This window comes from Leptonychotes weddellii, chromosome 8 (assembly GCF_054177405.1).
Source record: "Leptonychotes weddellii isolate Sample4059 chromosome 8, ASM5417740v2, whole genome shotgun sequence".
NCBI lineage: Eukaryota > Metazoa > Chordata > Mammalia > Carnivora > Phocidae > Leptonychotes > Leptonychotes weddellii.
In genome coordinates, this window is record NC_138376.1 from 50,662,796 (window position 1) to 50,687,607 (window position 24,812).

The following is a 24,812-nucleotide window of genomic DNA, read 5'->3' on the forward strand; positions in this document are numbered from 1 at the left end:
ATCTAATCTATATCATCATAACTTAATAGATAATCTGCCTTTAATTGAAGAATGAATGCATTTCATCATGTGAGATACAAGCATGTATAATTATATCATTTTGTATTTAAGAGTATGGCATTAGACTAGAATTTATTCAAGATAAAGTGATAGAGTTGGTACAGAATGTGCTTCCTTCATTTGTTATTTTTCCTTTTTGTTCATCTGATTTTTGTTTTCTATCCAAGGTGTATGGACACAGATGAATTATTAGACTTCAGAGTCCAACAGTTTATTTCTGGTTTATTTTCCTTTATAACAGAAACCAGTTGTGAGATAGAAAAACCTTCATTTCTTTTCATCAGTTTTTAGAGCAAAGAGGTGAAATAAATTTCCTCTAAATATCAAGAAAACCAAAGTTAGAATCAAGGGATTTGGAATCAGATGAACTTAGTTTTGCAGGTTGAATAAAGCTTATAGGACCCTTAAGAAAGAATGTGCGGCCAATTTGCTGACCTTCTGCAGTGGAGGATTTGGACCTTTCAGGACACGTGAACTGGGTTATTTATGGACAACAAAGACTATATTGTTTGGAAAATTAAAGAAACAAATAATTACAGCTGTTATCCAAAAACAGCATTTAACATCCATAATGAATTTATGTGCTACTCAGCACCCTTTTTCCTTCAACATTTAGTAACAAGATCATTTTTTAAGCTTATTATGTCAAATTACAGGCCAAATGAAATTCCATCCTCTGCTGATAATGGATGTCTATAATAGCCTGAAAGAGCTTTAGTAAAGTACAATAATACATAACCATTTCAATTTGGAACAAAGCCAGTGATGCAATATATTTATACAACTAATATTGTTAAATTCTTAATTTTCGTTCTCTCGATTTAAATCATAAGTTTCTTCAGAGTGAAATCCACTTATGAGGAGCTGAATGGTTTCTTTAGCTTACTTCTGTAATAGCTTCTTTAGTTTTCTTCATTATCATTCTATTTAAATCCTCCGTGAGATACCTAAAGCTTTAATGTAGAACAAGTATGGACCTATGTAAAAGTCACACAAATTACATTTCTTAATTGGAAATGTATATAATCAATAAGCACTTAAGTATTTATCATTATAGTCTTATGACATATATGTGTGTGTGTGTGTAATTGTTACATGTAATAAAAAATATATTCAGGCATTACCAAACATATCATTCATGAATTTTTTCAATGTATATTAAAGTACTTATTGCAAGTAAAGACATGATTCTCCATTCAAAGTATACATTGATTACTTTCAATTGCAGGGGGATGTTTTAAAAGTTTTGGGTTATTGATCTACTTGATAAATCTTTCTGCATATTGTATCGGCTCTGTGGTTATGGCATTACTGGTGCTTTATTATTTGGATTATGACAGTTCTGTCTCCAAGAGCAATATGGCTTTGCTTTCCATGCCTCCATGGTACATCATTTAATCCATGAAAAATTTGTTCCAAAAAGATAACATTCAGACATAAATGCAGAAAATTTGTTCAAAAGACAAAGTTCAGATTTAAATGCAAATTTCCGCCTATGAATCAAGTGTGTTCATCGAAATCCTTAGCAAAAAATACAGTATGGACTTCTGACAATTGGAATGGAGGTCAGCCATGAACAACCAGTGGGAATACACGCTGGTCCTCTCAGAATACACTCCATTGACCATCAGTGCCTGATTCTTCTGGAAAGCAACAGAAATCTAGACTGATAGGTGAAAGAATTGGCAGCCTTCATGAATATTGTCTAAGAACAGGAAACAAGTCTGTGTTGTGGCTCTGATAAATATAATTTTGGCTCAAGATTTTATTTTGAAGATATTGCAAGTTTTAGTGTGGCCAACTGTGATTGCACTGAAAGATCTTAGTTAACATTATTACTTCTTTCCTAATAGTGGCTAGCATTCAGAAGCTTCCTGCAGCCTCTGTTCTAACCGACATCAACTTCCCAATGAAAGGACGAAAGGGAATGGTTGACTGGGCGAGAAACTCAGAAGATAGGGTAGTTATCCCAAAAAGCATTTTTACTCCTGTGTCATCAAAAGGTAAATATGTGAAATAATTTGAGCTTTGAACAAAACATTTCTAATAAGGCCGTTTAATAGTAGTACACTACATATAAATCTGCTCGCGTCAAACAACTTAGTAACAGTCTACAATCATGATTCTAAACTAATTTTGTAAATAGAGAAAACTGACATTTGGTCTCTAAATCAGAATTTACTGGAGGAAAGGATCTATTAAAATGGGAAAAAAATACAAGTGCAAATTCTAGACCTGAGTTTGGCCTGGTTAAGTTTCAGGATTGGCAGTTTTATCTCAGTGTAAAGCCTGTGGCATATTTTAATTTTAGGTATGGAAACGCATTGCATTTTCCACAGTCATTTTTTACTTCTTCCTCACTTTTGCTTTGGTTTGTAGATATTATTTTGGTATACAAAAGCAAATTTAAGAAAAATTCAGTTTTGGGAACATCTTCAGCAGCCTCTAAAAGTTAATGGCTACTTTTGACAGCGACACCAGTCTTCCTTTTTACCTTGGAGATTTTGACCTTCTAGCTTAGAGCTCCAAAAGAAAATTGTTTTTCTTTCCCCATATCATTAAGATTTGAAACTCCTTAGCTGCAACTACTGTAGCCTTCTGTCTCAGCCTGGTGAAGGAAGGTTACTTCATATGACACAAAAGCCCTGAAAACTCATCTTTTTGAGCTACCATTAATATGTATGGTGTGTGGGTTAATCTGTCCCATGCATGGTTAGGAAGGCATTTCTTCTATTCAGCTTTGCAACAGCAAGTACTGGAATCCCCTTGTAATAAGCAGATTAAAGTTTTAGAAGACAGTATTTTTCTTGTCGTTTCACTAATATTTTTAATTTCATTTTTTCTAGAATTAGATGAATCATCGGTATTTGTTCTTGGAGCAGTCCTGTACAAAAACTTAGATCTAATTTTGCCCACTTTGAGGTAAGCTATGAAATAATAAGCTGTTATAATCTTTGTAAATTATTCCAAAAATGTGATTATAGCTCATGCTATGAAAATAGTCAAACAAGCTTTGTTAATACAAAGGGCTTTTTCTTAAATTAAATAGAAAATACCCATTTAATGAACAGCTTATTAGCATATTATGCACTTCAAAACAACTAGAAAAGACAATTTTGGTCTCTGATTATACCCCTGCAATTCCTTTGTAACTAATCATGACTTGCCTTAAGACTAAGGAAAAAAAAAATTAAGGAAAAGAAAAAAACTCAAGTCTCTGTAGTAGAATGGGTTGTTTTAAAATTAATCTGTCTTCTCTCTTTATTTGCACTTAATGGTACTGTTCATCAACATTACATGAAATTACAGGAGTGCCATGATGACTGAGAATGCATGCTTTGTTCTTCATTTGCACAAGATCTCAATTTGCCTCTAAATAAATATTCAATTATAGCGACATTAAGAAAAAATGCTGTTGTTAAATTAGAGGACTATTTTTGGAAGAAATCCATTGATTTCTTTCCTCCCAGCCATGAAAAGAAACAATTACACATAGTAATTCTATGAACATTTATTTGCTCTATTGTCTTAACTACTTTACCGATCTCACAGAAAACATCATTCACACCTACTTGGGTAGTAATGCTCTCACTCATGATGACTTGTTTCCTCCACCACATCTCCTTCTGGATGACTGAGACCAAGTTTTTTTTTTGTTTTTTGTTTTAGTTAAACACAGCCACATTTGCAGTGAGCTCTTACTCACACCCTTATGAATAAAGCTTTAAGTTTTTAGGGAGGAAAGACTGTAAATGATGTTTACAGTTATACCAGGAGCATAACAAATAGTCTCATAAATAAACACAATTAGAGTTCAGTGCAGCAGAAAAAAGGCCTTGCAAGGAAGCAACTAAGTTTTCTGCAGTGGCAGTGACTAGTCATGATTCTTTGGAGAAAATCTTTCCATGTGCAGCAAATTATTAATACAGTCGGTGAATCTCTAGCTGCAACCAAAGAGACAACTATGGGAAGTTGAGTTTTCTTTAATTACCTTCTTCTCTGGATGGAATTTGGGCTTTCTGAATTTGAATCGGTCTGTGTTTGCTTTTGTTCTACCAATAAAAGATTTTCAAAACTAATGAGTTTACTGTCAACTTTTCCACTGGTTTTGTTAAAACACTTTGGTATGCACAATTACAGATAAAATAGACTTATACTTACATTGCCTCTAACTTTGTGTGTGGTGTTTATTTGAAAAGAAATGTGCTCAAGTTCAGTGCACCCAGATACTCAAAGTTAGACCCTTATTTCCATAGGGGGTTCATTTATATGAAGCTAGTCTTTCAAGAACTCTAGACTAGACACTAACTCAAAATCAGAGGACTTGGGTTTTAATTTTAATTTCACATAACAAAAAATTTATAAACTTATCCAGTCACTCAGAAATCGCCTGCCTTCAGTTCAGCTTTAAAATATAAGCACCAAATAAATAAATAAATAAATAAGCACCTTGATGTGCAACATTCACCCTGTTTGCTGCTGAGAGACGTAGTGAATGCAAACAAAATATTCAACATAAAATGCTTTAGATTGTGATATAGTTTTTCTCCTACCTGTCTAACAAAGTTGCATTATGATTAATCTTGTTTTGCATAATACCATGGAACTCACCCATACAACTGAAGCCAGGTTATTCCGTGTTTCATAAATTTATAGTCAAGGGAATTGAAAATTTTTTTAGGGTAGACTAATGGGTATGTTATGAATGATTTAATGGATAAAGCAGGGAATCATCCAAAGCAGCGGCCCCCCTAACACCACCTGCGACACAAACGGATTCAAATTTGCAGGCAAGTCATTGACTTTTTTATATGTATATTGTGGGGTTGAACTCAAAGGTTCTCTCCAACTTCAAAAATTCCTTGTCTTTATTGCAGTAAAACTGGAGAATTGTGCAGTTCTGACATATTCTTTAGCTTAAAGTCCTTAACAACCTTTATATAAGAACTATGAATACCCACTCATACTTTCTATGTACAAAGTAATTAGGTAAATGACTATAGGAAAACAATATTCACATTTAGACTGGGAATAATGACAATGGAATGCTCAGGATGAAATGTTTGTTTAAGTACTGTTTCAAAGGTGAAATATTAGCATTTACTTCTCATTTCCTTTTATTTTACATAGTAAAATAATGTAATGAAGCATTCTCAAGCTTGTTTTTTTTTTTAATTCTCCTTTTCAAAAAACTATTCCAGAAAGTTGAGTTAATAACCATGCCAATGATAGATCTGCTAAATAAGATAAGCCTTTGAAAGGACAAGGGTGATGTCTTTGTTTCAGGCACTGAACAAATATTTACTAAACAGCAACCTGGCTAACCTTACTGTCTGAATTCTCTTAAATCTTTTCTACTGTCGAAACTCCAGAACAGTGCTTAGTAAATAACAAAGGCCCAAGAAATGTTTACTGGAATAATTAATTGTCTTATCTGATAGAATATTCTACATAAGCCATTTTTAAAATAATAAGGTACATAGACATTTAGTGTATATACCATACAAATATTTTAGGAACAGAGGAATAAAATACATATTTTGTGTTGTTTTACTTATAAATTGGACTATGTGAATTGAACCCAGTAGGGAAGGGAATATCTTCCAATTCAACATGCAAAAAGATTTGCTCTTTATGTTTAGTTATTTACCAAGTTTTCATGACACATTTTCCTGAGTGATCATTTTACTAATTATCTGTTGAAACTATTGGAGCCAAGTTTCCCATACACTGAATAATGTTAGGCTTGCTGTTAAGTTTCCAGAAATTTTATATTTTGATACAATCATTTTCAAAACAATACTTTGCATAATTTCTCTCATGGGGACTAGGAAGGAGAACTTGATGTAATGTTTTGAATAGATATGATTTAGAAATTTCCCTTCATATATAGGCAGAAATAACTTTGCATGTTGACTCTTTTATTTAGAGATTTCTTTTCTTCTCTTGCCCTAATATGCATTCAACTATTCTTCAAGCTGCAATTTTTATTTTGCCATTTGATTGTCTTCCCTTTTACAATTAAGTAAATTTAGATTGTCCCTTCAACTGAAGGAATGTTCTCTACTTTTGTCCAAACTAGATATGTGCTGTTCTCAGCCTTCCACTTTTATCCCTCTTAGAATAATTTTTGATAGTCAAAAAGCATAAACCAGGATATTAGTGCTGCAAGGTCCTTTAAAGGTTAGTACCCTCTAGAATTCTAATTTTTCACGTGAGAAACTGACCTCCTTACTTGTTCAGTGACCTACCCAAGATTATGTGTCCAGTAGGTCACTGAGTTCTAATCCAACTCAAGTCTTCTCGGCCAAAACCAGGACTCTTCCACTGTCTTGCTTCCTCTATGATGCTAGTATCGATTCCTTTGAGCAGTACAAGCTATGCACTTCGATGTTAGTGTGAATACATATTGCTCTTATGCTGAAATCTTCTAAGGTTAAGGAGGAGGTGACCATGTATGAGCACCCTCAAGGATACTTGAGGGTCAACTTGGTGGACCCAACCCAGGCTACTGACATCAAGGCGTGAGGCTATCACTCTTCCCAGCTCCTCATGACCATTTTTGGGATGAAGGCTGGCCAGCAGAGGCTAGAGGGTCTTTTGAGAGAGGCGAGGCCACCCACACACATCCCCCACTCAAGTCAAGAAACTAACAACCACTCACAGCCTGACAAGCTCCCAAACCACTGGTGAGGAATTTTAACTGTAATAACCTTTTAGAAGGACAATTTGGCAATATCAAGAGGCTTTAAAAATGCATTGTCATTGATGCAACCACTTCTAGGAATTTATGGTACAGAAATTATCTCTAAGGAAAAAAAAAAGTGTAACCAATCATACACTCCAGCTAGCATTTAAGAAACGGTTGTAAACAGTCTATTTTCTGATTCATTTAATAGTCAGATTCCAGTTTTATAGGAAATCACAATACTTTTGAGTATAGGAGCAATGTGTAGTTTTCCTGTAGGACATGTGGAAGATATAGTCCTGTTAAAAAAAAAAAGCATTTTAATGTAGCTATTGACATTCACGACACCGTAAAGGATCTAATTAAAATTATATGCAAATTCCACTATAGTATTAAAATGCCAGGAAAAATATAGATGAACAAAAAGCAACAATGTTCTCATAAGCCAGTAGTGGTTTGAAAATTATCTTTCGAAAAGGAAAAAAAATTTCAATAATGCAAAACCACATGAATTTGCTGTCAGGTGCACCAACCTAATAAAGATAAATGATGTGGAATTTTTTTCATATTTAGCAAATGGAACTCATTTGAGTTTGTATATTATAGGAATTAAAAGCAAATGGGAAAAGCAATTGAACTAAATTATTTTGAAATAATCAAAAAATGAAAACATAATTACTTTTAAACCCATACATTCTGAAGGCAATCAACCTGAAATTGTTGAGTTCTCTTAAGAGCACCTGTTCTTCAGTTTCAGGACCTAAACCTTGGATCTTGCTTCTTGATTCCGAGTTTTCAATGACATATTGTAGTTTTTCTGACATCCTATATCTTTTTATAATATCCTATTGTGAGGACACTAGAAATTAAAATTATCTATGGGAATAACAAATTTGCATGACTAATACTATGAAATATTATTATGCATTCAATATATTACTTACAAAAATCTGAGTTTAATTTAGTCATACCTTTTGAAAGTGAATTTAAATCCCTGATCACTTAACTTCTTTGTAGTTCTAGATGTCACATCCCTTAGTAAACCTACCTTGAAATCCTAATTAGTTTTAAAGCGCTAAATTAGCCCAATCCTACTTTTTAACAGCCATCAGCTGATTTTAGTTTTAAAAGCAAATATATTTAACTTAATGATTTTGATGAAGTCCCAGTTCCTAGTATATATGAAATCATTTATTTTGTTTTGGTTTTATTTAAATTGGGGGGCTGGTTTGAAACAATTATGAAAACTCTCAAGTTAGAAGCTACATGAACTATAATTCTAAACATGGAAAGAGGTTACAGTAATTTTAATAACTTTTATTAAGCCATTAACAACTCTTTACTGTACCTTATCCGGTTATCCTTTATTTGCACAATAAGTTCTACAGTCCTCTCACTGATGTTTATTTGTAACACTGCAGTGCATTTTCTTAAATGTGGTAAAAAACACATAACATGAAATTTACCCATCTTAAGATGCACAGAATAGTAGTGTTTAACTATATGCACCTTTTTGTGCAACAAATCTCTAGAACTTTTTCATCCTGCAAAATTGAAACTGTATACTCTTTGAACAACAACATCCTTTTTCTCACCTCCTCCCAGCCTCTGTGTTTCTAGAACTTTGACTACGTTAGGTACCTCATATGAGTGGAATCATGCATTCCTTGGTTTTTGTTTTTGTTTTTGTTTTGTTTTTTTTAGCGACTGGTTTCACTTAGCAAAATGTTTTCAGTGTTCATCTTTGTTGGAGCATATGACAGAATTTTCTTCTTTTTTAAGGCTGGATAATATTCCATATTCTGTATATAGCCATATTTTCTTTATCTATGATCTATCAACAGATATTTAGGATGCTTCCACCTCTTGGCTATCATGAATAGTGCTGCAATAAACAAGGGTGTGCAAATATCTCTTTGAGATTCTGTTTTCAATTCTTTTGGTTATATATCCAGAAGTGGGATTTCTGCATCATATGCTAATTATATTTTTGATTTTTTTGAAGAATCTCCATACGGTTTTCCATAGCAACTGCACCATTTTACATTCCCACTAACAATGCACAAGGCTTCCAATTTCTCCACAACAGTGCCAACACTTGTTATTTTCTGGGTTTTTTTTATTGTTTTGTTTTATTTGTTTGGATAGTAGCCATCCTAATAGATATGAAAGGATATCTCGTTGTGGTTTTGATTTGCATTTCCCTGATGATTAGTGATGTTGAGCATCTTTTCATATACTCGTTGGCCGTCTCTATATCATATTTGGAGAGATGTCTAAGTCTTTTGCCCATTTTTTTAATCCTATTGTTTTTTGTTATTGTTGTTGAGTTTTAGGATTTCTTTATATATTCTCCATATTAACCCTTTGACAGATATATGGCTTATAAATATCCTTTCTTATCCCATAGACTGCCTTTTCACTCTGTTAATTGTTTACTGCACAGAAGTTTTTAAGTTTGATGTAGTACCATTTGTGTAGTTTAGTTTTTGTTGCGTGTGCTTTTGGTGTCATATGAAAGCAATCATTGCCAGATTCAATGTCATGAAGGTTTTCCCCTATGTTTTCTTCTAGGAGTTTTATAGTTTCAAATCATATGTTTAGATCTTTAATCTATTTTGAGTTAATTTTGTTATACGGCACAATGTAAGGGTCCATTGTTTTGCATGTGGATGTCCAGTTTTCCCAGCATCATTTGTTGAACAGATTATCTTTCCCCCATTGTGTGTAGCCTTGGCACCATTGTCAAAGATAATTTGAGCCTATAAGAGAGGGTTTATTTCTGGGCTTTCTATTCTATTCAGTTGGTTTATGTGTCTGTCACTTGTCTTTATCCCAGTACCATACTGTTTTGGCTTGCTGTAGCTTTGTAATATGTTTTGAAATAAAGAAACATGAGGCCTCTAGCTTTGTCTTACTTTGTAAAGATTGTATTGACTATTCAGAGTTTTTTGAGAATCCATATAAATTTCAGGATTTTTTTTCTATTTGGGTAAAAACAAGTGTCATGGGATTTTTGATAGGAATTGCAGTGATCTTTAGATTGCTTTGGGTAGTACAAACATTTTAACACTATTAAGTATTCAAATTCATGAACATGGGACATCTTTCCATTTATTTCTGTCTTCTTTGATTTCTGTCAGCAAGATTTTTTTGGGGGGGGTTCAGCATAAAAGTCTTTTACTTTCTTATATTCATTCCTAAGTATTTTATTCTTTTTTATTCTATTATAAATAAATTTATTTCCTTAATTTACTTTTTGGATTATTTGTTAGTGTATGGAAATGCAACTGATTTTTAAGTGTAAATGTTGTATGCTTTAACTTTGCTAAATTTGTTTATTAGTTCTGACAGGGTTTTTTGTGGAATATGTAGGGTTTTTTACATATAAGATCATTTCACCTTGAACATGGATAATTTTGCTTCTTCCCTTCCCATTTGGTTGTCTTATATTTCTCCTTCTTGCCTAATTGCTTTGGTTAGGAATGCAATACTATGTTGAATAGAAGTGGCAATAGATGGCATCCTTGCCTTGTTCCTGATATAACAGTGAACACTTTCAGTTTTTTACCATTGAATATAATGTTAGCTGTGGGTTTTTCATATGTGGTCCTTACTATGTTGAGATATATTCCCTCTATGTCTAATTTGTTGAGTTTTTATCCTGAAAAAATGAATTTTTTTCAAATGTTGTTTCCGCATCAATTGAAACAATCATGTTTTTGTCCTCCGTTCTGCTAATGTAGTATATTACCTTGATTTTCATATGTTGAACCATCCTTGCATCCCAGAAATAATTCCCACTTGATCATGTTGTATGATATTTTTAATGTGTTGTTGAATTTGATTTGTTAGTATTTTGTTTAGATTATTTATTTATTTATTTATTTTTTGTATCACTCTTCATCAGGAATATTGGCCTGTAGTTTTCATTTCTTGTATCTTTTTCTGATTTTGGTAGGAGGGTCTCATAAAGTGAGTTTGGAAGTATGTCCTTCTCTTCAGTGTTTTGGAAAAGTTTGAGAAGAATTGATGTTAATTCTTCTTTACATATTTGATGGAATTTTTCCAGCGAAGCCATCTTTTCTTGGGCTTTTCTGTGTTGGGAGGTTTTGATAACAGATTCAATCTCTAATAGTTACAGGTCTGTTCCATTTTTAAATTTCTTCATGAATCTTAGTCTTGGTAGCTTTTATGTTTATAGGAATTTCTTTTAAGTTATCCAATTCATTAGCATGTGATTGTTTATAGTAGTCTCTTGTAATCCTTTTTATTTCTGTGGCATCAATTCTAACATCTCCTCTCTTCATTTCTAGTTTTTGTTATTTTAGTTTTCTCCTTTTTATTAGTTAGTCTAGTTAAGAGTTGGTCAATTTTGTTGATTTTTTTTTTCAAACAACTCTTATTTTGGTTGATATTTTCTATTGTTTTTCTGTTCCCTATTTCATTTGTTTCTGCTTTAATCTTTATTGTTCCCTTCTTTCTGCTAACTCTGGTTTTAGGTTTTTTTTTTTTTTCTAGTTCTGCGAGATATAAAAACAGGTTGTTGATTTGAGCTCTTTCTTCTTTTTAAATGGAAGCATTTACCCCATTTCTGTCTTAGTGCTTTTGCTGTATCCCATTAGTTTTGATAATGTTGTGTTTTCATTTTCATTAGTCTCAAGATATTTTTAGTTTCTCTTGTAGTCTGTCCTTTGGTCATTGATTGTTCAAGAGTGTTTTTTTAATTTCCATATATTTGTGAATTTTCCAGTTTTTGTTTTTGTTTTTTGGGTTTTTTTTTTTTTTTTTGCCTTTGATTTCTAGTTTCATTCCACTGTGGTCAGAAAAGATACTTAGTATGATTTCAATCATCTTAAATTTGTTAAGACTCTTTTTGTGGCATCACCTGTGATTTATCCTGGAGAAGACTATATGCACTTGAGAAAAACGTATATTCTGCTATTGTTGAATAGGGTGTTCTTTATATGTCTGTTAGATCCAACTGATCTATAGTGTTGTTCATGTCCTCTGTTTCTTATTGATCTATTATCTGGTTGATTTATCCATCATGAAAGTAGGGTATTGAATTGAAATCTACTATTTTTGTATTACTCTCTATTTTTCCCTTCCATTCTGTCAACATTTGCTTCATATATTTGGGTGCTCTGCTCTTAGGTATGTATATGTTTATAATTGTTATATCTCCCTGGTGAATTGGCCCTTTTATCAGTATATAATGTTCTTCTTTATCTTATTATGGTTTTTGACTTAAAGTCTATTTTGTCCATTACAAATATGACTATCTCTGCTTTCTTCTGGTTACCATTTGCATGGCCATCGTTTTCCATCTTTCACTTTCAGCCTGTGGTATGTCCTTATACCTAAAGTGAGTCTCTTGTAAACAACTACATTCCATTTTATAGTCACTTCTTTTGACTCTCTTTAAGATATGGTTTATGTACTCTAAGTGCCTTAAGCCTTTGTAATAATTGTGAAGAATAACTTGGGTCTCCTTTGAATGAATAACTCTACACATTTGAAATGTTTTAGCCAAACCCACTAGCACAAATTTCAAGAACAGAAAAAAACTTTATTATTGCAGTCATGAAATCCATTTGGCTATAAGACCTGCTTTCCTAGCAGTGAATATAAATGTGTGCCCAGCCAGGAAGCACTAGTAGATCACAAAGCTTGACATGGCACATAAGGAGCTAGCTACTCACTTATGCAAATTAGAATAAATTGATGGAATAAATTAAAGATACTTTCACATGCTATACACTTTTTAAAAAGAGACCCACTGCATAATGTAAATTTGCTTATTTTTCCTTCATTAAGCACTTTAATACCATGATAATGGCATTACATTTTAATCCAACTTGGTCAAAAGTTTGATATTTTTGTTTATTATGTGTTTATTTAATATGATATTTAAACATGTGTTAGCACTAAAATGTGCGAAGCGTAATGCAAATGAGGATATATAAATGCTAGACACAAATCTTGCCCTCGTTGAACTTATAATCATGTGGAAGGAGACATACATACCATTAATGGATGTTGTGGTAGAGATAGTTACATATTAGCAGGACAGGGTGGGGGAGGATACTAACATGAATGTGATGAGAACATCCATCTGCATAATTATATTGGCATGCATCCTTTCCCAGTTGAATTCTAAATAAGTTCACACACACACACACACACGCAGCAGAAGTATTAAGGTGGGCTCTGTCCTCTAGGGGTCATCTCCACCAGGCCAGTTGAGAAACTGATAAACCTGACACAGAGTAACATACCCTACAGAGGGCTGCTCATCTTAGCTACTTTACTTTCTATTTAGACCCAGTTTCCCAGGGTCTAAATTCCCACATGCCCAAACACACAAAGAGAACTTCATAAATATCTTGACAAAATTATAAATTCCTGTTTGGAATACTCACATCTGTATTTTCCAGTAAATGATCCACTTACACAACTTTAAAATAATACAAAATATCTGTATACCATTAAATTTAACTAACATTTATTAATTAAAATTAGCAGTTGAGTTAACATTGGCTTTATTTATAGCAGAGAAATGGGATTATAAATAGAACCAGAATAAAGAGGCAAAATGAATTAAAGTGACATGTAAATATTTTTGTTTCAAGGTAAACAAACCAGAACTCAAACATATTCAGGCTAATTTGGAAAAGGAACTTGCATCTGTGTGCTCAGGACTATTCTCTGGGCGAAACCTCCATAATTCTTTTTGGTGGTGACAGACAAACATTCTCCCCAATCCCAAATTATATACACCTTGTCATGCTCTGAGAATCCTGTCACATCTGCTAATATAATTAATTGCCCAACATCACCTCACAGCTTTGTTAATTCCATCTATTCTCACCTGATGCCCTGAACACCTTTACTCAGAGAAACAGGGAACAATAAATTTGCAAAGGGAACTTGGCATTTAAAGTTTACCTTCATATCATTCTCAATGCAACTGACCTTCAGTTAGTATTAAATGAAATAAAGGACAGTTAACCAGCCCTCTCTGTTTACAGCTACCTTCCCCTAAGAAATATAAAGTCAAATTTATACTTTGTTGTTCTTTACTTTTTATTGTTAGGCTAGATATCATGAAGTTTCCTGAGTGTTTAAGAATTTGTTATTTGACATTACTGAATACATGAGAGATGGGCTAAAAAATGTTATCCAATTCAAAATAAGTTTATAGTTCCTCTATTACTAAATATGGTAAATTCCTCATGGTGGCAGAGTCAGCATTTTTTTCTGGTGAAATATCATGGCAAAGACCATCCCATTAGAGAAAAGATTTTCACAAAGAATGTGGGGTTCAACATTGTTCTACAGTATTAGAATTATACGATTTTGATGGTATGGCCATTTTTGGAAACAGTGTGGCATTTACTCATAAAATTAAACATGCTTTCACCACATGATCAAGTCCACTCCTAGGTATTTACCCAAAACATATGAAAACACGTGCCTATGTAGAAAGTATGTATGCCAATTATTCATAATAGCCAAATATGAATAGTACTGTTCATAAAAGCTAAAAACCAGAAGTAACCCACAGGTTGTTTACTTAATTGATGAGTAGGTCACAAACTGTGTTATAGCCATATCATGGAAGAGTGCTCACCTATAAAGAGAAACAAAATGGATGAATCTCAGAAACACTATGCTGAGTGAATTAAGTCAAACATGAAGGTCTTTGTATTGTATAATTCTATTTAAATGAAATTCTAGAAAAGGCATGATTATAGTGGCAACATGTTCATTAGTTGCCTGGAACCTTGGGAGCAGGAGGGGATCAGATGCAAAGAGCTCAAGGAAAGTGTTCAGGGTGAGGGATCGGTTGTCTACCTTGATTTGGTGCTGCTTGCATGGTAGTATACAATTACTAATAGCATTAAACTGCCCACTTAAAATTGGTGAATTTTATTACCTACAAATAATGCTTTGAGCAACAAAAAAGAGGGAAAAATGAAATGACTTCATCTTTGATACCTGTTACAAATTCCCCAGAATAGTACATGTTCTATGGAAGAATGTGCTCTGTGGTTTGTTTCAAATCAAAAAGAAGGGATGGAAGAAATATATATAGCTGAAAGTATAATAAAACTTTAAATCTCTAAATAAGAGGTGTTGTGTGGCATTTTATACATGTTGGATAAAAACCTGTATGTACAAGAAAGAGTTGGCTCAGTTTTATATGTTTATGTTTATGGATAATTTTTGTAGCTTGTAAATACATTTAAAACTTCTTTGTGGGTGAACTGTAATTGGTAAGATATTTCAAAAGGCAAATGTATTCCTTCCATGGAGCATATTGAGATAAAGAAGTGGCCTGAAAGTCTCTATTGCCTAAGTGAATGATGGTCAATGATTAGCAACAGTATTTATTTACATTTAAACACTGCTTACTTTCATGCTAAACCACATCCCAATCATTCATCTTAATGAATTTTGAGATAGTCTAAAAAAAACCACCAAGATAGCACTTTACAAGAAGAATATTTGGTCTCCTGGAGAACAAAACCGTTAAGTCCACCTTGAGATAAATGGATTATATTCATTTAAAGATTACCTGAAGGTTTGAATTCACAATCCATCTCTCTTGTAGGTGAATCAGATTTAAGTAATCAAAAGCTTGTCAGTGCTGCTGCTTTTTCATTTTCCCTGCATCTAAAATGGTACAGTCAGCAGTAGCTTCCCCCTCCCAAAGTTTTCTAGTTCCAGATAGGGTTTGTTTATAAGAAGAAGTGAACTGTAGCTTTCCATGAGTAGTACTTTAGTATCATGCTTAAAATCTGTTTGCCCAATGTTTCTGTGTTTTCCTTAAGATACGTTAGGATATATTTATTTAACATGCATCCCAACATGTACTGAGCAGTAGGAATTCATACTTGTCATCGATCCTTTCTCCTTTTAATAATCATAATTACTCTGTTTCAGAAATTACACTGTCGTTAATTCCAAAATCATCGTGGTCACAATAAGGCCTGAACCCAAAACAACTGATTCGTTCCTGGAGATAGAACTAGCTCATCTGGCTAATGTAAGTATTGTCCATGTGGCATTGAGTTGCTTATAGAATTTACCTTTAAAAAAAGGTTAACGCTCATTTGATTAGAGCAGAACACATTTTTCTAGACTTTTTAGAGTTATAAATGAAGGGATTTGTCATGAAGGTATATATTATATAGAAACAAAATGCCGGGAGATACCAAGTGACGTGCATGCATTTTTGATAACTCTACTTCTGGTGACTGTATAGTTTGAAATACTGTTTTTATCAAGTTTTATAAAAATGCAGAATTTTGTTTTTAAAAAAAAATACCAGATTATCCTATGCTTTTGTCCGTAATAAAACTCCCTTCAGTTTATCCAAGATAATAATTACTAAATTGTTTATGTATGTACACATCTTTACTGGGCTCTGAGCCAAGCAGTGGAGAAGACCAAGATGAATAAGAACCTGTCTCACCATGTGGTGGGGAAGATTGCCACGTAAATACATAGATTTAAGATGCATACAGCAATAGAAGTTATAAACATAATACAAAGGGGAATAATTAACTTCAGAGTACCCCAGAGTAGAAGAATGGGTGGGATGGCATATGAAAGTGCTAGGTCAAAGATCAGAGAAGGCTCCTTAAAACTACCTGGGTACTCCAGTAATCTAAACCTCTCATTCCAGAATGACAAAAACGCTTTCTTGAATCCATCCAACTGCAACTGAAATTCTTTAAATCTTGTTCAATCCTTCTGTAGAAATTTAAAATTCCTTATATTTTACACATTCACTTTAAATGCTTCAATCATTGATGAGTAGGGACAAGGAAAGTGATTCCTATTAAGGCTCTCCTGATTATACTTTGATACTCCCTGTATTAAACTGAGCCACTCTCGTGTGTTGCATTACACAGTTGTTTTTTTTAATTCCTTGAAAAGTTTCTGTGAAGCAGATCTTTACATACAAATAACAAAAGCACAGAGTGTCATTTTCCCAAATTGATAAATTTGATGAATGACATAACAGAATTTATACTCACATCCTTTAGTTTACAAAACCTATGTATTCTCTCCTATTTTATAATTTTTGATTTCCAAAAAGAAAATGAATCTTGGTTTTATAAAAAAATGACAATAATGTTCCCTGTAAACCACTTTTTACTAAAATGGCTCAGGCTTCTTAGATTGTTTAATGAAGATCTCAAATCTCTTAATAATGACTTTTAAAACATCACAACTAATACTTAAACTATTAGGTCTTTTTCTGCTTTTGCCAAAATGTGACCATACCGGTTCTATTTAATTTCAAGAATGTGTTTTATTTCTATAAAATTTACCTCTTTTATACTAAGAATAATCTCATCTCTACCTAATCTCATCACTGCACTGAACACTGGGAATTCCTTTAACATTAGTTTTGAGTAAGGAACTTATTTTTTTGTAGGTTCAAAATTAGTTTAAAAAATACTTATTTACTTATGTGTTTGTTTTTATGGCTTATTATGGTAATGTCTACCAGTTATAAGCATTGGTAAAAAAATAGGAAGAGATACTAATTCTTCAAATTGCTTACTAAAAAAAATGCAATGCAATGTCAGAATGGATATCATGTTTCTTATGGAGAAAACACTTATGTAAGTGAACATCAACAAAAGTTTCCTAAATAAAATCACTATTGAGAATTTAAAGAACATATTAATTAAATGGCATTTTTTTCATAAGTTGAAGAAAGAGTAACCTCAAAAATAGTGTTGACGAAACAGTCCCACTAATGTTAATTCAGTAAAACTATTTGAAATGAACAGATTTAAGCTTTGAGTCAGACTTTTCTTCTGGGGGGATATTCTGTCAGCTGATTTACAGAGGAGATAACCCGTGTACAGAAAATTACTTTTTACCTATGAAAACCAGAGTGTATCAACAATACGTTTTATTAAGCACCAGCTAGACACTTGGAGTGACAAGGAAAGTCAGAATATAAGAATGGTGAGGTAATTACCACCAGTCACTTAGAACTAATTCTGTCTTTCAATATTTTGAGTGAATGAGTTGACCAGATCTTCAAAACAATATAATCTCTGCTCTAGAAGACCTCCATTTAAAAGAATATAGACAAATCTGTTGAAAGGGGGTCTGAGGGAGAAGGAGGGGAAGGAGAAAAGCTTACGCTGGAGAAGAAAATGCTGCCAAGTGTTCTCAGTCACTTCTGCTATCCCCTTGCTTGCAGTGCCCAGCTGCCCTCAGAGGCCAGCCTAACAACTACACGATGGAGCCTCTCTGGGTGACAGGATCCCTCATTTCTCCCCTTTATTTTATAAATATCTTTCACACTTCATCCATACAATACACACAGTCCTTCTTGCTCTCCTGTTTTGAATTTCTAATGCTTGTTGTATTTATACTTATCACCCAAATTAGAGTTTGTAAAATACTTTACTACTCATTGAGGGAAGGGATATCTAACTGATTTGTTGAGTATCCTAGTATGTGTTACCAGTCTTATAATGCTTTATATATTAATTTTAGCGTATTTCCATTGAAGAGATCATTTAATTAGCTTATAGTGAAATATAATGGTCCCTGCTAAAATGTGAAAAAAAGATACATCTTAAATATGGAAATAGAAATTGATTAGAACAAGCTGAAATTTTATTATAACTATATATATATATAATCACTGTTTTTGCCTTCAAAGTTGAACTATTTTAGATATGATATATTTCTAATATCAAGTCTACTTTCACCTATTTTCTTATATCAAAAGTATGTGCCACACTTTCCTGAGCTCAGAAAACAATAATGACTTCAAATTATATCTGTTTCATATGCCATGTAGAAAAAAATGAAGAATGAGAATTAATAGTTATCGTGAGTCTAGGGAAAAGCCTGTTAACATTTCCTAATGTGTTCTTTTAAAAAGCTTTTTAACAAATAGCATTTAAAGTATATTAAATATAATAGGGCCCTTGGGAACTGGTAGAAATAGGTAGTAGAATATGGAATCTTGAAATTCCAAATTGTATTTAGCAAAGCCAATTGCAGTTTTACCCAGCTCATAAATCATTAATGACTAAGACGCTATTCTTAGTTAGGTTTTGGGGGGCTTATGGCTTTATTGTGATGACCTACAGAGTCGGGGTCTGTAGTCCTTAGTGCTTAGGCATAGCAATTGCTTGCTTTTAAAAAAAAATCAAATTTGCTTTCCCAGAAAAAGAATTTTACTTTTCATGTTACTTAAGTTTTCTTCAGTGTGAGATTTACGGTTATCAATAATGTTAGATTATCTAATGCATAAGGAAAGTTACTAATTTTATTGAAAATAATTATTGAGTCCTAAGTAAGTATAGTAGAATGACCGTATATGCATGCGTGCACACACACACACACACACAGCATTAGGATGTCTTGGATCTGACAGATCTGAGCCTGCTATGACTTTCCAAGGTGGATAACATCTCCATCTTTAAAGATGAGTTAGAAGAATAAGAAAATAAATGCATTTTAGTTAGCTCATGCTCTATCAACTTTGTTAGCCTGAAAATGCATTCTTTTTCCAAATTTAAGAATAATTTTATGTAGTTCCATTTCTAGTGGAAAGACAGATTGAACTATGCTGGCCTGCAGTATCTGCAGTCTTGCCTTTCTTTTTATTTCTTCCTCTGAATAATGAGTGTGGTGGTCTAGGTAACATGATCCTGCTGACTTTCAGCATTGAAAAAAAATCCATGAAGTGTATTTGTAGTTCTCAAACTGGTCGTATTCACAAAAAAATCTCATGGGAATTTGGGCTTGTAGGTTTTGTTTTCTTTGCCATATTTGCTTGCATACTAACAGGATCAAGCTAACAAACGAAGGAGTTTGTGTTAGTGTATAAACTAAAATTAATCATGAGCCAGGGCCTTTGTAAATCATAGTTGAAAACACAGTGGAAGACTATAATGACTATGCTTGTTACCGTTAGATAAGCAGGAGAAATAATGAAGAGATTTCAACACTCATCGGTGGGTATTTTATGAATATCAACGACTGATAACAACCTGAGGAATTAAAAATCATTCGGCAAAGCTTAAGGAAGTTCAGTCTATGCATCTATAATTTCTACAAAGGGCTGTTTGTATCCCTTTACTTTTGGAATTACTCTTCTACCCTAGCTTTTGTCCATTTGAAAGACATTTCTGATTTCTTTTTCCCCCTGCTTAAAGCTCTTGGTAACTTTTATGGAAGAGTCTTGAAATGTTAACTAGACAAGCAGATTGATGGCTCTGCCATCGGCAGAAATTGAGATAGAAGCTGTTCCCTAGCTACAGTTGGCTTTGTTTTTTGGGTTTTGTTGTTGTTGTTGTTGTTTGGTTATATCCTAAATTCCTCAGTTTGAGTAAGCAACCTTCCCACTTACATTCCAAAACCAGTTTATTTTGATTCATAATACATAATTAACATTTTTCAAAAAGATTTTAGAATCAGTATGCTATTTTTGGAGCAGCCATCAGCAAACTTTTTCTTAGGAGTCGTATAGCAAATATTTTTAGACATGTGAACCATAATGGCCTCTGTCCCATCTACTCAATTCTGCTGTTGGAGCATGAAAGCAGCCAGACAATATATAAACCAAAGGGTGTGGTTCTGCAATGAAATTTTATTTACAAAACTAGGTGGCCAGATTTGGATTCTAGGGTATGGAGTTAGTCAACCCCTATATGGTACACAGACTCATGCTCCCATCCCCCCAAAATGCCCATGTCCTAATCTCCAGAACCTGTTGTGTTCCATGTCAAAAGGGACTTTGCAGATGTGGATTAAGGGTAAGGACAATGAGATGGGGAAATTATCTTGGATTATCTGGGTAGGTCCAATTTAATCACCCGAGCCATTAAAAGTGGGTAACTTTTCCCTGTGGTTATGGTCAGAAATACAACAATAAAGATTCAACTACCACTGCTAACTTTGACGATGAAAGAAGAGGGCCTCGAGCAAGGGGTATAGGCAGCCTCTAGACGCTGAAAACAACCCATGGTTGCCAACCAGGAAGGAAATGTGGACCTTAGTCCTACAACTACAAGGAACTGAATTTTGCTGAAACCTGAATGAGCCTGAATATGGATTTATCCTTAGATCCTCCAGAAAGTAGTGTAATCCTGCCAGTACTTTGATTTCAGCCTTGCGAAAACCTTGAGCAAGAGATCCAGCTGAGCTCACCAGACTTCTGACCTACAGAAACTGTGAGATAATAAATTTATGTTGTTCTGTGCTGCTGTTTATGGTAATCTGTTACAGCAGCAGTAGGAAACTAATAACCCTGCATTGGAACATTGCAAAATTAATTTTAGATTCTGAACATAACATATATGTAAACATTAATAGTGCCATTTTGAATCAGACATAATACAATACTGATGATATATTATTCAATAAGAATTAATTAGCAACTAGAGATTAAATTTTGTCCTGCTGATTATCATACCAGCACTTTAGGAGCCTGATTAAAGGCATCACCAGACAATGAGAATGGCTGTCGTGAAGGGGTTGTGAGATGTTAGGGGAAATCAGAGGATGCCACAGGACAGCACCACTGAGGGACCTCAGGAAGGGTCCTGTGGAACCGGTGCTGGACGTCAGGGCAACTCTGGCATTTGTAGATATGTTGTGCTTTTGAAGCAATTTAGCAAAACCTCTCTGCTGGCAGCTGATAGGCTGGAACAGTGCAAAACACCACTGTTGCCCTTGCCTTTGCTACAATCCCATAAAAGTATTATTAATATACATTATAATATCCTCTTGGCTCTAAAAGGAAAAGACGTAAGCTGTTATGTGTTATCTATATGAAGTCTAGTTATTTAACTATTTTTTTTAAAGTTATTTGCCACTCCAACTCATAGGAAATACTTGGAGAGTTTCTGCCCCTAGAAAACCCATGTGTTTTTGGAAGGTGCACCAGACTCCTGTGCAGACATTGTTGGAAATGATATAATCATATAATCCTACATGGGTAAGACATTCTAAGACACCTACGTGGAGGCAATGATTTTCTTTGAAGAACACGCATACAAATAATCCCTGATAGTGGCTCGACTTCTTACTATTTCCCATATGTCAAATAGGCAGTATTCACTGGGAAATAATGTACATTCAGGTTAGTGATATATCTCAGAAATTAGAGAAGAAAGCTCTTATCACATCCACAAAAATAGTGTCATCTGGTTAATGTGGGCTAGTGAGTAACCACATAGCAGAAGCTGAATTAAATATATGCTGTTTCTTTATGTTCCAATTAAGTAGCTGCCAACCCCTCAAGAAGCTATGCAACATGGATGCGACTCATCCTGTTAAGACAATAATTCTGCATTTCTCACTTCAGTGGTCTTTATGTCAGTCTGCTTAGTGAAAGCCAGTTCCTTCTCTTCCATATTAACTGGTTCTCAATGTGATGCTTTCTACAGAACCCTCATAAATCTATCCAAAAATCCCTTTATATCCATTCTCCTGTTAAGTAAGAACACAGTATTGCAGTTTCAGTGGTGCTCTTTAGACTTCAAGTATATGTCAGCTCCCCTTTCAAAAAAAAAGAAAAAAGAAAAAAGAGAGAGTGTTAGAACCAGATTTAGATGTTTATAATTATCATTTAAAAATACGAAAATATGGAACGGTACTTACCATAACCTTAAAAAAGGATTTGGAGAACATTCAACAGATAATTTTCTTTTGTTGAGTTTCATACACCTTTTACAACTGTATCATACCCTTGGGTGGTATATTACACTTTCAGGGACTATGAAGCCGTTTGTATGTTAAAAGAAGTACTCTCGGGCGCCTGGGTGGCTCAGTCGTTAAGCGTCTGCCTTCGGCTCAGGTCATGATCCCAGGGTCCTGGGATGGAGTCCCACATCGGGCTCCCTGCTTGGCAGGAAGCCTGCTTCTCCCTCTCCCACTCCCCCTGCTTGTGTTCCTGCTCTCGCTGTCTCTCTGTCAAATAAATAAATAAAATCTTTAAAAAAAAAAAAAAAAGAAGTACTCTCACTGATGAGCTTTAATGACCTTTCATAGATTTGACTATGGAAAAATTTACATCCACAAGATCTTACCTCCCCTAGAATGCATTCCTTAGATTTTTAAAATGTGTTTCTCAAGTAGTATTAGAATTATATGCAAGATATAAAATAATCTTTTGTGGGTCCGGTCAATCATTTTGGAAATGTTCTCAAGGGATTCCCAAAATCTATTTGTGCAATTATATAATAACTATAATTAAGCTTTAGTGGGGAAAGAAAGGGAACATAAGCTTAGCAAAACCCATGTATTTTTAATGCAATGCTTTTATGTCTAAAATTTTGAAAATTAAAGAGAGACAGTGAAGTGTCCATTGAACAATCTTCCTCCCATCTACATGCAAGAAGTCAATGTGTGATGCACTAGAAGATGTGACAGAGGGAGTCATCCTGGAACATCTGAGTCAGAAAATTGGAAATGTTGATAGAGTTCTGATGAAGTCATTGCCCTTCTTCATGCCCTTAGATGCTTCGTCTGTTTGCTTGCTTTGCCTTTATAGACAAGAGGATATATTGTTTTAAGAGGAATATGAAAGGTAAAAGAAAGTTAAGACGTTTCCAGACTTGGAAATTGCTATGGCATATGAGCACTAAGCATTTGAAAATTTGAAGAACAGGGTAAAGAAACCATATAATTTCTGTTGTGTGTGTCTTGAGAAGTGTTTCTTCAGATTTGATGTGGATAGAAACTGTGTTGGGTGGAGGCAGTAATAATTAAAATGCACATTCCTAGGAATAGCCCCAATCTCAAAATTTGTGGAGCCAAGGACTTTAAATTTTTAATAATCATCCCAGTTGATTCTAGATTAGGTCCAGAGAAAATCATTGGAAAACACTAAGATAGCAAGAGTGTAATAAGCATAGCATGTGGATGGAATTTACTCAGAACTGAATAACACCAAAGAAAAAATAGAGAAACTTGGTCTTCATTCATTTTTACTGTGACTTTACTCTTATCTTTTCTATGATCAATTTCCTTCAGATCTCTGCTCAAATATCATCTTATTGGTGAAGGCTTCCCAGCATATAAAATTGCAACTCACTCACTTCCCAGTCTTTCCTGTCATTGTGATTTACACATAGCACAGATTACCATCATAGCACAGATTGCCATCCAGCATATTATGTATTTATGTGTTTATGTTATTTGTCTCTCTCCCTGCCTCCTTCACTACAGTTAAGTCTATGAAGCAAGAATTTTATTTTGTTCACTGCTGTATCCTCAGTGCTTCAAAGGGTACCTGGAATATAATAGGTGTTTACTAAGTGATTTTTGTATGAATGACTAAATGAAATTTACCATAGTGAGAGTAATTTACCATAGGGAGATGTATTTAGAATATTCTATAGGGGGAAAAAAAACGACTTGGAAGACAGTTTTGAAAGAAGAAAAGGAATTCACTTATGAATGTCGTTCAAGAATCACTATGAGCTAGAACTAGAAAGGATGTCCAAATCCTCATTCTATTAAAAAAAAAAAAAATTACGCAGACCAAAGGAAAAGAGAGAACCACCCATAGAAATGCATTGACAAAACTGGTGATATATTATACTGTTAAATAGGCATATTGGTTTGTTGATGTGGAAACAGGAGAGAAGTAAATGGAGTAAAAGTAAAAAACAGCGAAGACTATTAAAGAAACTTGGAAGTGGTGTGTTAAACAATGGTAATGAGGAAATTTAGGTCATGGTACATTTTTTAAATGCCTTAAAATCAGGTGAGTAGAAATATTTAACTTGAGTTCAACTATTCTGTTTTGAATGGGGTCAAGAGAGACAGTTTTTTGTTGTTGTTTCTTTGTTTGCTTGTTTTACCAAAAATGTGTTTTTCAAGAAAAGAGTATCCTTTCGAAAAGTTTTCAATATATGCAATTTTAATATTTTAAGTGTCGATGGGATTGACAGCTTTGTAAATGAATTTTCTTAAGCACACTTGTCTCATTTGGTTGAGAATTGTTTGCTTCCTTAGTTTAATGCATTTCTTAAATCTACTTCTATAGGCTAGTGCA

General features: G+C 33.8%; 1 protein-coding gene across 5 annotated transcripts in view; it reads left to right on the forward strand.

Annotated features, from left to right (window-relative positions):
- Positions 1–24,812, forward strand: part of ADGRB3 (adhesion G protein-coupled receptor B3) — a 700,248-nt gene that overhangs the window by 383,208 nt on the left and 292,228 nt on the right. For all 5 annotated transcript variants that reach the window (XM_081828473.1, XM_081828476.1, XM_081828477.1 and 2 more), the window contains 3 exons: positions 1,914–2,063; positions 2,907–2,982; positions 15,701–15,803. In XM_081828473.1, coding sequence (XP_081684599.1) covers positions 1,914–2,063; positions 2,907–2,982; positions 15,701–15,803 — 329 coding nt within the window. The remainder of the gene's footprint in view (positions 1–1,913; positions 2,064–2,906; positions 2,983–15,700; positions 15,804–24,812) is intronic.